Source organism: Vicugna pacos, chromosome 17 (genome assembly GCF_048564905.1).
Source record: "Vicugna pacos chromosome 17, VicPac4, whole genome shotgun sequence".
Lineage (NCBI taxonomy): Eukaryota > Metazoa > Chordata > Mammalia > Artiodactyla > Camelidae > Vicugna > Vicugna pacos.
The window spans coordinates 35210491-35231570 of record NC_133003.1 but is presented as its reverse complement, the minus strand read 5'-3'; the positions used below and the strand labels follow the sequence as shown (position 1 = coordinate 35231570).

Below are 21080 nucleotides of genomic sequence, written 5' to 3'. Positions count from 1 at the left end.
CTTAAGCCAGAAGTTTTTAATTAATGGTACCTGTGTCATGGCAAAAAGACTGATAAACATATCATTGTCCTTTTCTTCGGAAAAAATGGGAGATTGAGCCACCTTGCTTTTGACCAGTGATACTCAAATATGGTGTTGGGCTTTTTATGTAGCTGTTCAATGAATCAAAAAATGCATATATTAACGTTCTTGCTCCAGGTAAGATGGAATAAGCACACCCTACCCTGTATCTTCTATTTAACACAGCTGTAGAATCTGGACAGAATGCATAGAGCAGCTATTTGAGGACTCTGAAAACTGATTAGTAGTAGGTGGACTAGGAAAGAAGACTAGAATTTGAAGTGCCACCAAAATGGCTGTGGCTTTATTAATTTTTCCCTTTCAGCATCCCCTGGCCTGAACACAATGCAGCCTAAAACCCCAAAGAGAGCACTAAGGTGCAGACAGTGCTCCAGGAGCAGCCTTCTAGTCCCGGCTTGAGAAGGAAAAGGGGCCTCCTAATGCTTGGACACAGTGTGGAAATCTTGTTTTGCCTTCTTTTCTTTCTTCCCTTGGTTCTCTCCCACCGTGTCCCCTAGGCAACCCCCTATGGCAATGATAGAAACTGGAGCTGGAGCTAGCAGAAGCCAAAACTCTGAGGAAGGGCACCTTTCTCTTCAACAGTTGGAGATGTGATCCTAAGACAGTGAAGTGCCCTCTCCATTGCTTTTGATTATTTTGTGTGTGTGTGTGTGTGTGTGTGTGTGTGAGTGTGTGTGTATTCTTACTGAAGTATAGTTGGTTTACAATGTCATGTCAAAATGTACAGCATAATGCTTCAGTCATACATCAACATACATATATTCATTTTCATATTCTTTTTCATTATAGGTTACTACAAGACACTGAATATAGTTCCCTGTGCTATACAATATGAACTTGTTGTTTATCTATTTATATGTATTAGTTAGTATCTGCAAATTTCAAACTCCTAATTTTTCCTTCCATTCCCCTTCCCGCCCTGGTGAACATAAGTTTGTTCTATATATCTGTTGGTCTTCTTCTGTTTTGTAAATAAGTTCTTTCTCTTTTTCTTTAGATTCCACATGTAAGTGATATCATATGGTATTTTTCCTCTTTCTGGCTTACTTCACTTAGAATGACAAACTCCAGGTCCATCCGTGTTGCTGCAAATGGCATTAATTTATTATTTTTATGGCCAAGTAGTATTCCATTGTATAAATATATCACAACTTCTTTATCCAGTCATCTGTCAGTGGATATGTTGGTTGTTTCCATGTTTCGACTATTGTAAATAGTGCTGCTATGAACATTGGGGTGCATGTATCTTTTTGAATTAAGAGTCCCTCTGGAAATACACCCAGGAGTGGGATTTCTGGATCATAGGATAAGTCTATGTTTAGTCTTTTGAGGAATCTCCATACTGTTTTCCATCATGGCTGCACCAAACTACATTCTCACCAACAGTGTAGGAGGGTTCCCTTCTTTCCACACCCTCTCCAGCATTTATTATTTGTGGACTTTTGAATGGTGGCCATTCTGACTGTTGTGAGGTGATCCTTCATTGTAGTTTTGATTTGCATTTCTCTGATAATTAGTGATATTCAGCCTTTTTTCATGTGCCTTTTAGCCATTTGTATGTCTTCATTGGAGAATTGCTTGTTTAGGTCTTCTGCCCATTTTTGGATTGGGTTGTTTGTTTTCTTTTTTTACTATTAAGTTGTAGCATTTGATTCTTTCTCTATCCTCTGCTGCTTGAGCCCAGACATGGGTGTAGTCATAGATATGCATGACAGAAAGAGTAACTAAAGCCCAACCATCAGCCTGGAGGGCCAAAAAGAGGAACGCAAGGGAAATGAAAGCACCCAGAGAGATTGCAGAGGAGAAACTCAATAATTAAGAATCCCCATAAAGTGATTTATGAACACATGGACTCACCCTGAGCTATGTGTGTGGATTCTGATTCTGAGCAAACCAAAGACTGATAACTGAACTAACAGATAGACCATGGCCAAGGTCTAAAGTTAACCACTGAGTGACATGAATGTCGGACAGATCCTAACAGCACTGCAAAGGCTTTAAAAGATGAACTAATATTGGAAACAGTATCATAGATTGGAACTTGTGGTCTGAACCTAACCACTTTGATTATTGCCTACTAAAAGAAAAATATCAGCAGTTTAAATGACACAGTATAATATTTAAAATGCTCGAAATACATTCAAATTACTGTACATACAAGAAATGAGAAAAACCTCAAACTGCATGGAAAAGGCAATCAACAGACATCAACACCACAATGACACAGATAATGGAATTATCTGACTAAGACTTCAGTAGAGGCTATTATATAAATATTCCAACAAGCAATCACAAACACTTTTGAAATAAATGAAAAAAATACAATGTCTTAGCAAAGAAATAGAAAGTATAAAAAAAGAACCAAATAGAAATTTTAGAACTGAAACATGCAATAACCAAGATAAAAAAACAAAACTCCTTATATAGATCAATAGCAGATTGACAATGACAGAAAAAACAGCGAACTTGAAGATAGGTCAATAGAAATTACGAAAAACAGTAGAAAAAAATTTTTTAAAAATGAACAACACTTCAGGGACATATGGATCACTAACAAAAAAGGTCTAACATTTATGTCATCAGAGTCCCAGGAGAAGAGAAGGAGGAGTACAGTGCTGAATAAATATTTGAAGAAACAGTAGCTGAAAACTTCCCAAGTTTGGCAAAAGACATTTATCTACAGATTCAAGAAGCTTGTCAAGACTCAAACTAGAGAAAGCCAAAGAAATTCAAGACTAAACATAACCAAATTACTACACTGAAGACAATGAAAATTTCTTGAAGGCAGCCAGAGAAAAACAGTACATTACCTAGAGGACAACAATGAGTCACATGACTACTGATTTCTCATCAGAATACCATGGAGGCAAGAATAAAGTAACATGTTTTTAAAGTGCTGAAAGTAAAGAACTGCTAACCGAGAATTCTATATCCAGTGGGAAAAAATCCTTGAGGAATGAGGGTAACATAAAGATACTCTCAGTGAAGGAAAAATAAAAGAATCCATTGCCAGCACATCTGCCCTAAAATAATTGCCAAAGGAGATTCTTCACCAGAGGGGAAATGACACTAGAAGAAAAAATTGAAACATCAGGAGTGAAGGAAAAGCAATAAAAATAGTAAGTATCTGGTAAATATAAAGAACTCTCAACTGGGTTCTTTAAAATATACTTGATGACTGAAAGCAAAAGTTGCAACATCATAAGTAGGGTTTTTAATGTATATGATATGATAACTAACACAACTATAATATAAAGGGTAGATATAATAACACCTACATAGTTGTAAAGTTTCCACATTTCACTTCAAGAAGTATTAAAATATTACTTCTAAATAAAGTGTGGGACATCAAGTATGCATATACTTTAATCATTAGAGCTATCACTTTAAATCTATGTTAAGAGATATAATCAGAATCACAGAGATAAACTTAAGTGGAATGCTGAAGATGTTTAGATAACCCCCCCCCAAATAAAGGTAGGGAAATAGATGATGAAATTAAACTAGAAATCATTAAAAGAAAAACAGCAGAAAAACTCTCCAAATATTTGGAAATTAAACCACTCTATTCTAAATAATCCATAAGTCAAAAAGGAAGTCTCAAGGGAAATTAGAAAATATTTCAAACTGAAAGCAAATGAAATAAAACATTTTAAAAATTGTGGAATGCAGTTAAAGTGGTCCTTAAAGGGAAACCTGTAGCATTAAATACTTATATTAGGGAAGAAGAGAAGTTTTTAACCAGTACTCTTAAGTTTCCACAATAAGAAACTGAAAATAGAAAGGCAAAACAAATCCAAAGCAAGGAAAAGGAAATAAGTTATAAACGTAAGAGCAGAAATTGATAAAATAGAAAATGGAAAAACAATACAGAAAAACGATAAAACCAAATGCTGTTTTTTTCTAAAGAGCAGTAAAAATTAATCATTCTCTAGCAAGACTGACAAAGAAAAAAAAAATGAGAACAGACCAGCAATATCAGGAATGAGAGGAGGATTATCAGTGTGGACTCCACAAACACTGAAAGGATAATAGAATGGCACCAAAAATCTTTACATATAAATTCAGCAACTTAGAAGTAATGGACCAATTCCTTGAAAACCATAAGCTATCAAACTTACCAAGATGAAATAGATAATGTGAGCAGTCCTAAAACTGTTAAACAAACTGAATTTGTATTTAAAATAGATTATAAAAAAGAAATCTCCAGTCTCATCTGTTTGACTGGCAAATTCCACCAAACATTTGAAGATTTAACACCAATTCCACACAGTCTCTTACAGAAAAATAGAGGAAGAGAGAACACTTACTCACTCATTTAATCAGACCAGTGTCAACCTGGTGGCAAAACTAAACAGGCAGTTCCCAAAACAGAAAACTGTAGGCCAGTATCAAGGACATAGATAAAAAATCCTCAACAAAATATTAGCAAATTGAATCCAACGCTGTGTAAAATGATAACATGCCATGAACAAATGGGATTTATCTCAGGAATACAACACTGGTTTAGTATTTGAATGTGAGTCACTGTAACCTACCATGTTAGCAGTCTAATGAAGAAAAATGACATAATCATTTTAATTGATACAAAAAGTTCAACATTATAAAACAATCTAGGAATAAAACGGATCTTTCTCAACATTATAAAGGCATCTACAACAAAAACCTTCAGCCAATATCACATTTACTGGTGAAAGACTGAATATTTCCTCTAAGATCAGGAATAGGGCAAGAATGTCCACTCTTACCACCCCTATTCAACATCATACTGAAAGCCCTACCCAATACAAGAAGACAATAAAAGGGAAAAGGCATGCACATGGGAAAGGAAAAAATAAAACTGTCCCTATATGCAAATGACATGATTGTCTATGTAGAAAGTTACAAAAAAAATCTATACAAAAACTCCTGCACCTAATAAATGAGTTTAACAACACTGCAGTGTAACAATATAAGAAAATCAAACTATATACTGGCAATGCAAAATTGAAACTAAAAAAAAAAAATTAAGTACCATTTACAGTGGCTCCAAATATAGATGTTATTTAATAAAATATGAATGGGATCTGTTTGTTGAAAACTATAAAATATTGATGTTTATAGGAGCTCTATTCATAATCACCAAAAAGCTTGAAACTAGGTTTCCTTCAACAAGAAATGAGTAAATAAACAGATATATATCTAGAGTGAAATACTACTCAGTGGTTTTTACTTAAAGAATGAACTGTTTATATATAGAATAGCATGGATGAATCCCAAAGGCTTTGTGGCAGATAAAGGGGAAGCGCTATACTGTCAGAAGAAGCCAGCCAAAACGGAAGCTTTAAATAAGATTTGGAGTCTCATAATACCCAAATATCCATGTCTAATCATAAACCAGTCATCATACCAAGAACCAGGGAGATCTCAAACAATGAAGACACTCAACATATGTTAATACAAAGATGGTAGTGGTGTTGGATTTATCTGATAAAGCATTTAAAGCAACCATCATAAAAATGCTTCAATGAGCAATCATGAACAAAATTAAAACAAATTTTATAAATAGAAAGTCTCAGCAAAAAAAAAAATACACACACACACACACACACACGAAGGGTCAAATGGAAATTTTAGAACTGCAGAACACATTAATCAGATATTTAAAACTCAACAGCAAAATGGAAGGGACAGAGGAAAGAATCCGTAAACTGGAAGATGGAATAATAGAAATTAACCAATCTGAACAAACGAGAGAAAATAGACCGACAGAAATGAGCAGAGCTTCAGAAATCTATGGTAATACAACGTTCATTTCATCAAAGGAAAAGTAAGGGCTAAAAAGTACTTGGAAGAATTAATGGCTGAAAACTTCCCAAACTGGCTAAACAAATAAACCTACAGACTCAAGAACCTAAGCAAACTCTGAACAAGATAAACCCCCCACAATTCACAAGATACACCATGGTCCAAATTCTGACAATTAAACTCAAATAGTCATGAAATTAACAAGAGAGAAATGATACCTATGGGGGAAAAACAATTTGAATGACACTGTATTTCTCATCAGAAACCACAGAGGCAAGAAGGAAGTGAAACAACATTTTTCAAGTACTGAAAGAAAAGAACTGTTTACTCAGAATCTTATAATCTATTCAGCAATAAAAAGGACATCAAGACAATTCTCTTAACAAAGAGAATTTGTGACTTAAAATAATGGCTAAGTAAAGTTCTCTAAAGAGAAAGAAAATAATAAACTCAGAACATCAGGAAAGAAAAAAAGACTATAAGCAAAAATGTAGGTAAATACAAAAGACTTTCCTTCTCCTTTTGAGTTTTCTAAATTATGTTTAATGATAGAAACAAAAAAAAACTATAATAATGTCTGATGGAGTTCTAAGTATATGGAGAGGAACTATTTTAAGTCACATATATTGTAAAAAGGGAACAGGCTAACAGGACGTAAAGAGAGATGAGGTTCCTGCACTCCACTTAAACTGGTATAATGATGACACCAGTAGAATGGGAAGTTGTGTATATGTAATTGTAATACCTAAGGCAGCAGTTTAAATAACTATTAAAATCAAAATGAAATTCTGAAAAATATTCAAGTAACTCATAAAAGTCAAGAAAAAGAAAATGAAGATATCAAAATCACAGAAAAAAATTTAAATGACAGACTTAAGCCCTAACATATAATTTCTTTAAATATAAATTGTCTATATCCACCAATTAAAAGTAATAGTTTCTGGACTATAAAAGAATTCTCAAACTCAGTAATAAAAAAAGCCAATTAGAAAATGAGCAAAAGACATTTCCCTGAAGAGGATATATTGATGGCAACAAATGCATGAAAAGATGTTCAAGTCATCGACCATTAGAAAAATGCAAATTAAAACCATGATAAAGTATCACTATACACCTATCAGAATGGCTACAATTAAAAATAAAGACCAAACTGGAATTTGACAACATTGTAAAATGATTATAAATCAATAAAAAATGTTAAAAAAAAAAAAAGAGAGACCAAATACTGCAGTGGGTGTAAAGAAAATGGACCATTCATACATTTCTGGTGAGAATGTAAAATGGTACAGTGTCATTCTGGATAACAATTTGGCAGTTTCCCAAAAGGTTACATATTGCACTATTGTACTGATTAACATTCTTGAAATGAGAAAATTGTAGAAATGGAGACCAGGTTATTGGTTGCCCAGGTGGAAGGAGAGGATGGTGGTGGGAGACAAGTGGATATGGCTATAAAAGGACAACATGAGAGATTCTTGTGTTGATGGAAATGCACTGTATCTTGATTGTATCAGTGTCAAAATTTTGGTTGTGGCATTGCACTATTGTTTTACAACATATTACCACTGGGAGAAACTGGGTAAAGGGTTCATTGGACCTCTCCATGCTATTTCTTTCAGCTGCATGCAAATCTACGGTTATCACAAAATAGAAAGTTAAATTCTTTTAATAAATTTGGGGGTGGGCAGTGAAGGATGCTTCTGGCCAAATGATTTGTAATTCCATGGACTGTTATTTTAATGTATGGTTAAGGGCTACTTCATAGTAACTTAAAAAGTTAGTTATTCAGACTTCTTAGAACTTGATATTCATTCATTAGAACTAGATTACTCTGGCTTTTAATTCTGAATTCTAGGAAAGCTGCCTGCCATGCAGGGTTTCACTTGCAGTTCTGATCGTAGAACCCCCGAGCTGTGGGAATAGAATACATTATACTGTGTTATCTTACCTGCCTATAATTTTCAATTTCTCCTAGTGGTGTTTTTTTTTATCTTAAACTACTCTTGGTTTAGCCTCACAAGATTAATTGAGTTTGTGGGGGTTGCTGGCTTAATTTGACTTTGCTTAGGAATTCCTAATAGTATAAGCAGTATGTCTAGCCTGTAACTTTCCAGTAACTCCACTTGTACGTATCTTTTGTGTTGTGGTTCGAAATGAGTCTTCCTCACTGAATTACTAAAACCAACACATACACAATCCCAAAGAATTTGCTTAGACACTGACCCTTCATTGTTATCACTGAACCGTCTTTTCAGTGGAAGGTGGGTTAAGAGCCTGGTTGGATCGGCTGGGAGATCTTTTGCTCCACTAACCTCCCATGGCGAAAGAAGTATGAAAGCCTTGACTTTAGACTCTATGATTTGACTCTAGTTTTCCTAACTGAGTTTAATAGCAAAAAGTCCAGATGAGGAGTGCTAGCAAATGCAGATACTGTGTTATTGAATGAAACAAGACCCAGAGACATTGAACACCAACTGTGTTAACAGCAATGGTGACTGCTGTTGAGAACGTTAGTGATTCAGACTTGCGTTAATGTCCAGGTGGAGGCTCTTTCTATCTCAGTCCAAAGATGCACTGTTAAAAATACATTTTCATTTCCCACAGAACAAAGTGAGCTTTGTACACTTGCTGGTGCCATTTGTGGCAGAAAAGGACTTTCTCGGGTTGCTCTGGAATGATGAAGAGCGTGTCTCTCATCCAAGAACTGAAATGATACCTTCAGGTGAGTCCGGAGTCCAAATCCTCAAAGGAGGGATTTAGGAAAGCATTTGAGAGGATCAGGTTTAAACCAAACCATCCCTTAAGAAGAAATTCCATTCAAGTTCTCTCTTTAAAACAGGAAATTAAACAGAGTCATTATAAGGCAAACTCAAGAGAGTGGCAGCACCATCCCTCCCCCCCCCCCCCCCCCCCCCGTTAGTTGCATGAATTTCACTTTGGGTCATCTGTGAATTGCGAACTCTGTTTAAATTTGATCCTGGTAACCATAGCTCATTTCAAGTGCAACAATCAGGACTCTAGGCAAAATGCATCATTTTAGAAACATGTCATATACCTGAAGTACAACTCCTTGCATAATTATCAAGATGTAAGTCTCTTGGAGTATTATTTTAAGTATTTCATTAAATTCATGGGCTTATTTCCAAAACTTGGAGCAGTTGAGAGGGCCAGATTATAGAATATGAATTCTTTCAAGACCCAAGTAGAGTTAACATAGTTTATTAAAATTACTTGAGCCAAGCCAGAAAGCTGAAATGGTGAAGCAGGCATCGGTGGGCACCCTTTCCAGATGTTTTTATTTTTAAGTTTTATTAAGTGAATATCCGCTGAATAGCCAATGCCATGTAAACGCAGCAAGACCGAAACCCCGCCCAGTAAATAACTTTTTCAATTGCTTTCAACAAAGCCTTCTCTCCGCAACTGAATTGCATATTGTTCTTTAGGAAAACAAGAAGAAAGACTTCATACACATCCTCTTAAATTCTTACCAGGGCAGAATGTTGGTGAACAATCCTCTTGAAGCATTTAATGGTGAATGCTTAAAATTAATCTTATTTTTTGGAGGTTTTTTTTTTTTTTAATGTGAACAAAAATGCAGGATTGGGGAGAAATTGTTCAACTCAGTCGATCTTCACTTGCTTTATTGTCATAGATCAGAGAGTTAAAGAAGACCTAGAGGTGGGAGCTTATTAGAGACATAGAAGTGCCTGGGGTGTGTTTAAGGAAGACCAAGGGGTCAGTGTTAAGGGGCAGAGAGAGGGCGGCGGGTAGCTGTAGGAGATGAGGTTGAGGTAATAGGGTGGGACTGTATCAAGTCTTGCAGCCCAATGGAAAGACTTTGGGGGTTTTTGCTCTGAGTAAGAAAAGGAACAATCAAAGGCTTTCCAGCAGAATAGTGACAAGATTTGGCGCTGAAAGTGGGATCGACATCCCTGGATCCCCACATCCCTAAATGAAAATCAGGGACTGTTGAGGAGAGGGGACGGGAGCACATGCTGGGGAGACAGCCAACAATGTGTACAGCACATTCAATTTTCCCACAGTGAATGATAGAAAGAAAATAAAACAAAGCATGCTTTTGAAACTAGGAATACTCACACATGTGTAACACATACAGAGAGAGAGAAGGAGAGGAAGAGAGAAATTTTGCGTCCCAAATACCTTTGTAGCCGTGACAAAGTGAACCAAGTACAGAAACAAAAGACTTAAAAATCACTGAAGTGCTTTGATCAAAGCTAACTTTTTTTTTTTAATTAGGGTCACTTTGAGGAGTTTAAACTCCTCAGGAGTACATCTTCTTAGTTTCATCTGTCCAGTGTTTCAGGAAACAGTCTGTTTTGGCAGTTAACTGTGTCTACAACTCTTACATAAAATATGTTAAACATCTGTCCCTGATCAATTTAAATATCACTGTCTTTATTGTGCCTTATGCTGGCCCATCAAAATATAACTTACAAGAGAAGATTTCTTTTTTTCTAGCCAGACTTAAGAACTGCTTCTTTGCAGCATAATCATTCTCTCAGGACTAAAAAGGAGATTTTCTAAGTGTGACAGTTAATTCAGTTTCTTTGTGGACAGGTATCATTAATTTGGGGACCACATGGGATGAATGTGACTCAACCCCTATTTAAATATATGTCCACTCCTGTTTGCAGCTTGTAGCTCAGAGATTTCTTTTTGTCTGCCAGGGCAACCCTGAACCCATCTCCATGAAAGAATGAACTTCCATCAGTACTAACATGGTGACCAGGGTGGAATCTCCAGCCAGGCATGATTCTGATACTCCCAAGGCAGCCCTTAGGAAAGGTCCTCTCTGCATACGACACCACGAATCCTACCCATTATTGAGACTACTGTGGGACAGGTACTGAGCTGAGCTCTTCACCTTTACTAGGCCAGCTTCACCTCCTTATAGCTTGAGTAATATACTTGATCTTTCTAAGCCTCAGTTTCCTCATCTGTAAAATGGGAAGAACCTCATAGCGTTGTTGTGGAGATTAAATAAGTTAATACATGTAAAGTACCTAGAGCAATACCTGGTGTATCGTATGCACTAAATGTTTAGCCTATGAATTATGTAACTGAATAACCCTTACAACAAAGTTGTAGTACCATCATATTCCTCATCTTATTGATTGAAGGTGAGAAAAGATAAATGACAGTAGCAGTGATCATGACTAGTACTAATAAGTGGGCTAAGCAGGTTATATACAGTATCACTAATGTTGACCACACCCTTATTCCCATCGGGAAACCAGCCTCAAAGAGGTTAAGATCACATAGCTGGACTGAGGGAGCCAGGATTCAAACCAAAGTCTTCCAATAGAAATATCTCTTCTCTCTGTTACACCAGGCTACCTCCTTCCATGTTTAGTCTACATAGTAGAAATCAATTCTAAATTGAATTTTCTCCAATTGGCCACTAGGTTTTAAATACCTTTTGTTCTTCAGCTGACCAACTCAGTAAGTTTGACATCTGAAGATCACGATCTTTTTCATTTCTTAAATGGTATGTTTTTTCTCAAATGTGATGCTTTTTTTCAGTTTCTTCTCTTGGTTGAAAAGTTAGTGATTTTAAAAGTGGGATTTGAAAGTGTTTCTTGATATTAAAGCCTATCTCAGGAAATGACCTGGCTGGGGAGGATGGATGGTGCACTGAATATGGGTTGAACATAGGCAGTCCCTGCAAACCCAGAGCCAATATTTTCTTGCTTGAGCAACAAGCTTCAGAGCAACAGAATATTGATCAGAATAGTGATGCGAGCACAGGTAAGAACAATGTTTCTTACAGTGAGGTTCAGGAATGATTCTGCATCAAATCCCCTTGGCTAATTGTTAGAAAAGGTGCAGATTGCTGGGTGGGGCTGACTGAATCTAGACATTTGGAGGTAAGAGCCAGGCTTCCATACCATAACAAGTTCACTTTGTGATCCTTAGACACAGTATAGGTTGGAACTTTTTGCTTTACACATCTGACTCTTTCTCATCCTCCTCATCTTTAGAACAGGCACCTCGAAGAAGAATGGAGATCTTTACCCTTAAGCAATCAGACAACAGGAAATCTCTTACCACCAGTCCAGGAAAGGTTGAGAGCAGAGAGAATGGGAAATTACAGTCCAGAGAGACCGCTTCTTCCTCAGGCTCTAATCCTCTAGAGCTTGGTTTATGTAAGAAATCCAAGCCTATAAACTCAGTGGCTCAGAGACTTCTAGATACAGGTCTTTTCCCGCATCCCATCCCAACCTGCTTGGCTACAAATGGTCAGGCTACAGGAGAGAAGAAAGCCTGGGCCTCCTTTCAGCCTGCCTAATGCTGTTAATACAACTTTATGACTCCATAAAGTGCAGGTGATATTTGTATATCCTGTTCCTGATTAGAACCAAGCTCCACAATGAGATGGTAGGATTGGCATGGGAAATACAGATCATACTTATGGCCCGAGCATTGAAGACTCGTGATGGGTTTTCTTTGGCTGAGCACTTTATGTGCAGCATCTCATTTTATCCTCCCAACATAAGAGGTAGGTCTTCTTTTATTCCCATTTTGTAGATGAGGAAACAGAGGCACAGAGAGGTTGAGTGATTTGCCCAGAGTATTCACACAATGGGATGGAAGTGCAGTGCTGTATCCTAATTGTCCTGCTGGACAGCCTCAGAGGTTTGACCCCAGTTAGTCTCAGGATACCATATGGTAGTAGCCAACCAGTTAATTCAGTCAGATACACATATGTGGAAAACAACCAAAAAGGGAGTATGTTATTATCCACATGCCTTTGATGTTTGAATATGGCTGTGACTGGGTCTAAGTTGAAACTGAGCAGCAGCAAGTGTCTGAAGGGCAAACAGATCACAATCTGGTGAAAACGGATTATGTTTCAGTTTATAGGGATTCTGCGCCTTTTTTCCCGGGATTGGGACAAACCACCAAAGTCACAGCCAGCCTTGGATCTGTGTTGTTAAAAGCAGCTGACATTTGTTGGGTGATCACCATGTGCCGAGTACTGAATGGAAAATTCCTGTACACTTCCTCATTTAACCATCAAAACAAGCCCAGTACAGTGATCCATTCCCCAGATGAGGCAAATGAAGTATAAAGTGGATTCAGGCTTCAAAGTGAAGTCTATGTGACCCCAGAGCCTAGGATATCCTGCTGTATTCATCAGGGTTCTCCAGAGAAACAGAACCAATAGGATATATATAAGTATATATGAGATTTCTGATAGGAATTGGCCCGTGTGGTTACAGAGGCTGAAAACTCCCATGATCTGCTGTCTGCAGCAGAGAATCAGAACAGCTGCCGGTGTAATTCACTCCGAGTTCAAAGGCCCAAGAACCAGGGAAGCCGATGGTATAAGTTCGCCAGTGTCCCAGGGCTCAAGCAAAAAGAGAACATTTGTCTCTCCTCTGCTTTTTAGTTCTGCTCAGGCCCTCAGCAGATCGGATTGTGCTCACCAGCAATGGTGAAGACAACCTTCACTCCATTTCCAGATTCAACTGCTAATCTCCTGCCGTGACACCCTCTCAAACACACCCAGAAATAATGTTTTCCCAGCCATCATGGCATCGTTTGGCCCAGTCAAGTTGACACGTTAAAGTAACCATCACACCTGCCTTTCCAGCATGGACTAGATGGGGTAGAGGTCAGTGGGAAGAAGCAGGAGATGGGAATTCCAGTTCTAACTTCACCATTTCCACACTTGGGAATCCTATGATCATTCCTTGTCTGCATCTGGACTTCAGTCTCTCCCATTCAGAGCTGGAGGTATTGCCCTAATTCTCTTACAAACCACCGACCACCCTTTCAAAAACCTGGAACTTACCACAATAGAAACCAACAGTGTCTTTTTTTTTTTTTCTGAGAAATACAATTTTATAGGCATTCTGTTGTCATAGCAGCCACACATGAAAAGCTTTAAGGACCTGAACTGTAGTGGCCTTACACAAATGCCTCAGATGCTGATGTCCAATTTTGTCTTGTAACTAGCATAAAATTCTCGTGTTCCACCAAGAAATCTCCCCACTCCTGGAGTGAGAACTGTTCCACTTAATAATATTTTTAATTTCATCTCTTCTAACACTAAAATTCGACCAGCCTATGACCGTGTTTCTCAGAGAAAGATCCCTGGGGGCGGGGGGGGGGGGTAGGGGGTGTAGTTTCTGTAATTTACACATCATGTTCCAGGTATCTGTTGCTTTTCTAATACAAACAGAATCTCTTGGCTGGTAAGAACACCCAGAAAATAGAGAAAGCATTGTAAGATGCTTAAAATATGCTAAGAAACAAATGCACCAGTGATAATTAATAAAGCATATCATCGAATAAAACAGGTAATTAACTATTATAATGGAAATATAAACAGGGCCTAATTAGCAGAGCTTTCCATTATTGTCTCTTGGCTGCAGACAGTCAACATTTGGTATGTTGCTATCACACCCATGTGCATAATTTCTCAGTTGATTTTGGCCCAACTGGCTGGGTAGTAGTCAAGATGTCCAAACCGTTGAGGGCAGTCACAATGCTGAAGTTTTGTATCCATACCATTTCCAATGAGCCAAAGACAACATGAGTATGAATTGGAAGTGTTCTATGTTATCAAACCAAGCTTCTTATAAGAATTGCCTTCATCTGATGTTTGTGTTCCAGCAGTTTCCGTAATTCCATAGAAACAACCTTTCACCCCACACTTTCCATTGCTCTAGAATGAAAAAGAGGCCGAGTTCCTCTGTTGGCTGCAGTCTGGCTTCCAAACCCATCAGTCTACCAGATCTGCTCAGGATAGAGCTTCCAATGACCACCATGTTGCCAAATCCAAAAGACGTACTTTCCTCCTTATCCTTCTTGACTTCGTTAGTATTTTCACTCTGTTTACCACCCCCTCTTTAAAAACACACCCTGTTCTGTGATGCCCACTCTCCTGGTTTTCCTGCTTGCCTTGTGGTACTCCTTGTCCATTTACTTTGCCCACTTTCCTTCTTCCGCCCACTTGATGTGGGACGTCATTAGTGATCAGCCACATTTTCCCCTCCTTGAATAATCACCACAAACTCTCATACCCATAACAATTAAAATGAAACTGTTGTTTCCTTTACATTCTCACTGGCAATGACTTTGCCTCAGCTCCTGTCACTTGTCTCCTGCATTATTTCTACACCTTCCTAAGTTTTCTCCTTCTTTCTAGATGACATCCTCCACCCCCTTCAATTTGTTCTGTGCCAGTATTTCCAAATTGCAGGTTCGACTGCATTTGTTCTTTGTTTTCTGTCCTCTAGGCTTCTTTTCACAAAGTCATCTTGAGTATGAGGCAGTTAGGGTAGTTGATAACTCATCGGGCCTGAGTAAATCACTCCGGAGGTTGGGGTAATAGAGGCGATGGCTGCTGTCACAAACGTAGGCTTGCTTCCCGGGGGAAAGCCGTGCCAAGGCCAGGCAGGGGAAAGGGTGGCTCCCCCAGCATCTTCCAGGAGCAGGAGTTTTTTCCTGAACTATGACTGTCAAAATGCATTCTGATCATTAATAAACTTTTCTTGTCAAGTTTCATTCTGGCTTAAAAACGGTATTTGAACAAATACTACAAGTGGGGAGAATCAGTAATCACCAGATTCAAGGATACCAGGGAAATCATTGGCCCATATTTTCATTTTCCCACCAGCCTATCCCAGTGCCTGCTTCATTAGGACTAGATTAATGTGACATAAAACCCAAGGTAACAGGAACCTAGGTGGAAGCTGAATTCTCTCTTAAATAAACAAAGTCTAAAGGTAAGCCGCCCAGGGCTGCTGGGATGCTCCCTGGTCATCAGACACGGGCTGCTTCTGGCTTTCTGATCCATCACCATCAACGCACTACTTCCGCCTCATGATCCTACCTGATTACCTGAGCCCCAGCCTTCATGTCTGTATTCCAGGCAATAAGGAAGGACATAACAGTTCAAACCACCTTCCATTAAGGACACTTCCTGGAAGTGGCACAGAGCACTCTCTTTGAATACCGTTGGTCAAAGCTCCGTGTCATGATCACTATAGCTACACCATATGAGGCAGATGTAATCTTTCTTTTGGGCAGTCGTTGTCTCAGCTAAGGAAGAGGTATTCCATAATTAAGGAAGAAGAGGCAAGTTCACCTATGAGAATACTATCAGCTTTTGCTGCAGCATCTGAAAAGTCTTTTGTTAGAGATGCAGACTTTTGGTTTGAAAGATTTTCAGCGACAGACCCAACTGTATTAGGTACCATCATGATTCCTCAGCAGACATTGGTTTGTCTCATCCATTGTAACATCAGGATCAAGGGGACATGAAGGCAAGAGGGAAGGTTACCAATAAGAGAGGAGTTATAAACCAGAGGAATAAGACAACACATAGATACCATTCACTTAATCATTTCAGGGAGGAAAGCTACCAAACAGAGAAGTTTGGACCAATCTTGGTCAGCTGTGTGGACTTGGAGTCATTTTTCCTCATCTGTAAAAGGGGGATAATTGGGCTATAAAATCATGAGCATGTTTTAAAACCCTGAGTACCTTGCCCTGATGGATAGCAGACATTACTCAATGTCTCTATGACTACAAATATTAGCTCGAACAAAAGTCACCAGAAGGAAACCAGGTTCTTAATGTAGATCCAGTGTTCCATTAGCCCAGTTGATGACAGTTTGCTAGTTGTTAGCTTCACGAAGGCAGAGGCAGGACCTTTTTGTTCCCCCATTGGACCCTTGGTGCCCGGTACAGCATCTGACATGTGATAGGTATTCAGGAAACATTTCTTGTACTAAATGAGTGAATGACCCAAAGGGATCTGATAAATTTTGCAGAAAATGGTTAAGTGATCCAGAGAGTTTGGTGGGGATGGGGAGAAGAGCTCATTAGCACACTTGATGCTGGCAAATATTCGGCAAAATGGTGATTTTTTTTTTAAGCAACCTTGGGAGTTTGACACTTTTTTTATTTTGAATATGGAGTTTTTAAGTTCTTACTTGATGTTTTGTAAATTAGGATGGGACAAAAGTGTCAACTGGAATTGATTTAATTAATTGGGGGAACAAAACACAATCAGAAAAATCTGTTACTTGGGCTCATTAAATGACACACATGAAGAACTGAAAGCCCCGTGAGCTCTTGGCAACTTCCTCCAGGACAGATTGTTTTCCCCTTGAATTAAACAAATGTAAATGTTTGTAAAATTCCTGAGACAATATGGTGACCACATGAATAAAGTCAGTAAGAGCATTCTTTTTATAGGTTGTGGTGCTCTGTTAACGAGATATTTATGGTGTCAGTGCCATCATTCCAGATTCGTTACAGAACATTTAATATCCACCTGGACATTGCATCATGTAACCCCTGGAATATGTAAATATTTCTCACCAGCAGTACCAACAGCTCATAAGGCAGCAATACCTTGTAATTCTCTTTTTTCATTTTATAAGAAAATCATATATATCTGTCATCAGATGTACATTTTTCACATGCACCTCACTTGTCCCACATTTATATTAGCCTTCTGTGCCCTAGTAATCATTATAACAAAGACAGAATCTCCATCAATGACTCAGATATACAAGGAATATCATTTTATTTTTCTATATATTGCCTTGGTTACCATTTTGAGTCTTCTTTCCACAAGGGTGGAAGAAGCTTAATCTCCACCAATTTAGGATCTTCCCTCCTTCCCCAGGGTTGCTGCTAAATTCTAAGGATGAGAGTTACACAGTGTCAAGGCCATCAGAGGAGGTTCATCTGCTCCAGCGTTGCCTCCTGTCCACATAGCAGATGCTGTGGGTGTCTCCTCCCTAACTGTCCAGGCTTCTTTGGGAAGAGTGGTTCATCAGTGAAGGGAAGTCCTCCTGAGAAGGATCCAAGTGTGAGCTTTCAGCAGCTAGATGGGAGCAGCAGCCAGGTAAGAGAACCAGCTTGCTAACTGTTCAGGTCACTGCTGCGCCAGCCCCTGCTTCTGCTCGTAAAGCATCTTCTGATCTGGCAGATGCTGTCCTGGTTCTGTGCCACTCTGGGTACCAGGGGCCCTCCTCCTGGAGTGTGGTGAACCTGATGAGGCTGCTAAGACCCCGTTTGCTGAGACGACCTTTTCTGGAATCTTGCTTCTGCATCGGAACTCTGCCTAGCAAAGTTGGGGGAACCTTGCCTCGTGGTCCCAAAACCCTATCTGGGGAAAGTGTCATCCCCTTTCCAGGGCTCAAGCTAGAGTTGGAGGTCATACAGGTCAAAGGAATGAACGTGCATCTTAGCGTTCATGGCACACCTTTGACACTTCTCACCTCTCCTGAAATTCTTTCCTAATTTCAGGGGCAAAAACCTTGCTCTACTGGAATACGTTTTCTCCTGAATTTGTTGTCTATACCATGCGTCTTTTCTCTTCCTTCATTGTCTTGGCCAGTGCTGTTCAATTGAGATACAATGTGAAGCCATGCATGTAATTTTCTAGTAGCTACTTTTTTTCGAAGGAAACAAGTGAAATTAATACTAAGAGTATATTTTACTTAACCCAATAAAATATCATTTTGACATGTAATCAATTCTAAAACTTAATGGCGAAGTATTTTACATCCCTTTTTTGTACTAAGTCTTTAAAGACCAGTGTGTAGCGTGTACATACAGCACACAGCCTGGCCACATTTCAGGCACTGAGTAGCCACTTAAGGCTGTTAGCTGCCATACTGGTCAGCACAAGTCTATGTCGTGAGTCTTCCTTTCTATTTCTTTGTTGTCTGCCTTTAGGAGTGCAATTTTTTAAATCTGCTTTTCTGTCAGTTCACTTATTCCCTGAGGCAGTGAACCCAGAACAGATAACTTCCCAAATGGGAAATGCGGTTCTGGGATAAAAAGAAACACTTCGAGAGGGATGGAGGAACAAAGAGTAGTAACTCATAGATGTTATCCTGCCATTGTTTATTGATAATTTATTTATAGTAAACTTAACATTTATTACTTATTATATTTTACTATATGTTATTGTTACATTGATAAGGTACATACTACTGTATGTTAACTATTAAACACTTATGTCATTCTATTATTTATTGAGTGCCTACTATGTGCACTTTATAAACCTTATTTCTAGGACTTTCATCAACCCTACACAGAAGGTATATTCAAATTTATCAACTGAAGACACAAGCTTATAGATGTTAAGTAATTTGAACATAGGGTTGATGGAGCCAGCACTTCAAACCCAAATCTTCCTGGTGGCCCCCAAATCCTTTGTCTCTCCCACTGAGCCTTATCAACTTCTTTCTCTTCTTGCTTGAGCTAGCTTTGTTTCTCCCCCACATCATGACTTTCGTAGAGCATGTAGGACTAAAGACTGCCTTCTGCCCCTTTGTGACTTTGGTTGAATTAGCTCTCAGAGTCAACCACCAGCAAACCCAGCAAGCCGCGGAGCAGCTGTCAGAATGGCTGGTTCCACCCGTGCTTGCCCTGGCCTTTGCCACCATCTCAGAGCAGGGCCACCACTGCCTCCCATGTCAAGAGAACCTTCATTTCTGATAAATGACGGTGGTTGAGATTGAAAAATTCCTGTCCAGCCTTTGGCAGCAAGCTGCAGGTTCCCTGCCTCAAACTGACTGCCTACAGTTCACAGGCACAATTGGATGTGAGCACTGGGTTCTCAGCCATCACTCAGGGCCCAATAGAGACCTGACTTGGGGTTTTAATCCTGCCTTAATGTTTTCTATAATAATTTTCATTCTTTATCTGAAGACAGCTATTTCTTTCTATTCCACTCTGTGCTACACAGATCGAGTTTTCTTATTTCCTTTTTTAGAGAGGGCAGTCCACCAAGTGCAAAGGGCTGCTTCAACTACTTGCTTCGCTTTTGTTTAACTCTTGGGTTAGTTTCCAGCATTTGGATTTGATTTTCTCCTTCTTATTAACAATCCTGGGTTAGATCACTTTTTCATTTACATACTACAATATAAATGATTATTTGTATATCTTACTCATTTTTAGCAACTTAAGGGAAGAGATCTTATCTTAGCAACTTTGTTTTCCTTTTCTCAACACCCGTCATGTAACATATAGTTATCTGGGGGAGGGTACAGCTCAGTGGTAGAGTGCATGCCTAGCATGCATGAAGTCCTGGATTCAATCCCCACCCAGTACCTCCATTAAAAAAAAAAAAAGAAAAAACTAACTAAATAAACCTAATTACCTCCCCCTACAAAAAAAATCTATTCATCTATCTATATCTATATTTATATCTATACACACACACACACACACACACATACATACATACATACATATATATAGTTATCAAGCCCCTCCCAGGGACAGGCCAGCCCCAGAAGATACAAAGAAGGACACAATTTGGTCCTTACCCCCAAGGAGCTTAAAGTAGTGTTTCTTAAAATGGAATCAGTTTTATAGGAAAAAGGGATTCCTTGGGCAAATAAATTTGAAAAACACTGTATTAAATTAACAGGACCTTCACCCTTGAACACTGCAGGCTTTCTCAGAGCCTTTAATATGCTAATGTACGCCGTGAAGCTCCACAAGGGAGGATAAAATATGTAGTGTTTCCTGAAGTGTTTTGACCATAGAACTGTTTTTATGGGGTGTCATCTCATGGGACAAGTGTTTTATGAAACGTGCTTTAGGGAATGGTGGCTTAGAGGCAGGGGGAGAGACATGGAAAAGCAATTGAAATAATGTCAGCTGACGATTATGGAATTCTTACTCTGGGCCAGGCTTTGTGCAGATGCTGAGAAAAGGAAACCCTCCTGAGAGAGGGCAAGAGGACATCACCAGGAGGGGGCTCTTAAGCTGCTGATTGAAAGATTGAGCAAAGACTTTCTTATAGAGAGCTTTAAGACTGTTGAGAAAATGAGTTTAAAAGATATATCTGTATACAATTTGATATATACTATAATCATAAATTGTAATGGCTTTTTTTGTTTCTATGTTCAGGATCCAATTTGTAAATAACTCAAAATGGAATTGTGCTAGTCTGAATAATGACCCCCAAGATGTCCATGTCCTAATCCCCAGAAGCCATAAATATGTTGTCTGATATGGCAGAAGGGACTTTGCAGGTGTGATTGAGTTAAGGATCTTGAGGTGGGAAGATTGTTCTGGATGATCCAGGTGAGCCCAGTGTAACCACAAGTGTCCTTATACGAGGGAGACAGGAGATCAGAGAGACAAAAGTCAAAGTGAGCACAAAAAGCAGGGAAAGATTTGAAGAGGCTGCATGGCTGGCT

General features: G+C 38.8%; 1 protein-coding gene across 3 annotated transcripts in view; it reads left to right on the top strand.

Annotated features, from left to right (window-relative positions):
- Positions 1 to 21080, top strand: part of LRIG1 (leucine rich repeats and immunoglobulin like domains 1) — a 470674-nt gene that overhangs the window by 218244 nt on the left and 231350 nt on the right. For 2 of the 3 annotated variants that reach the window (XM_072941642.1, XM_072941641.1), the window contains exons 5-6: positions 8473 to 8590; positions 17540 to 17761. In XM_072941642.1, the coding sequence (XP_072797743.1) occupies positions 17745 to 17761 (17 nt within the window). In that variant the 5' untranslated portion in view covers positions 8473 to 8590; positions 17540 to 17744. The remainder of the gene's footprint in view (positions 1 to 8472; positions 8591 to 17539; positions 17762 to 21080) is intronic. The other variant, XM_072941643.1, reaches the window with a different exon arrangement.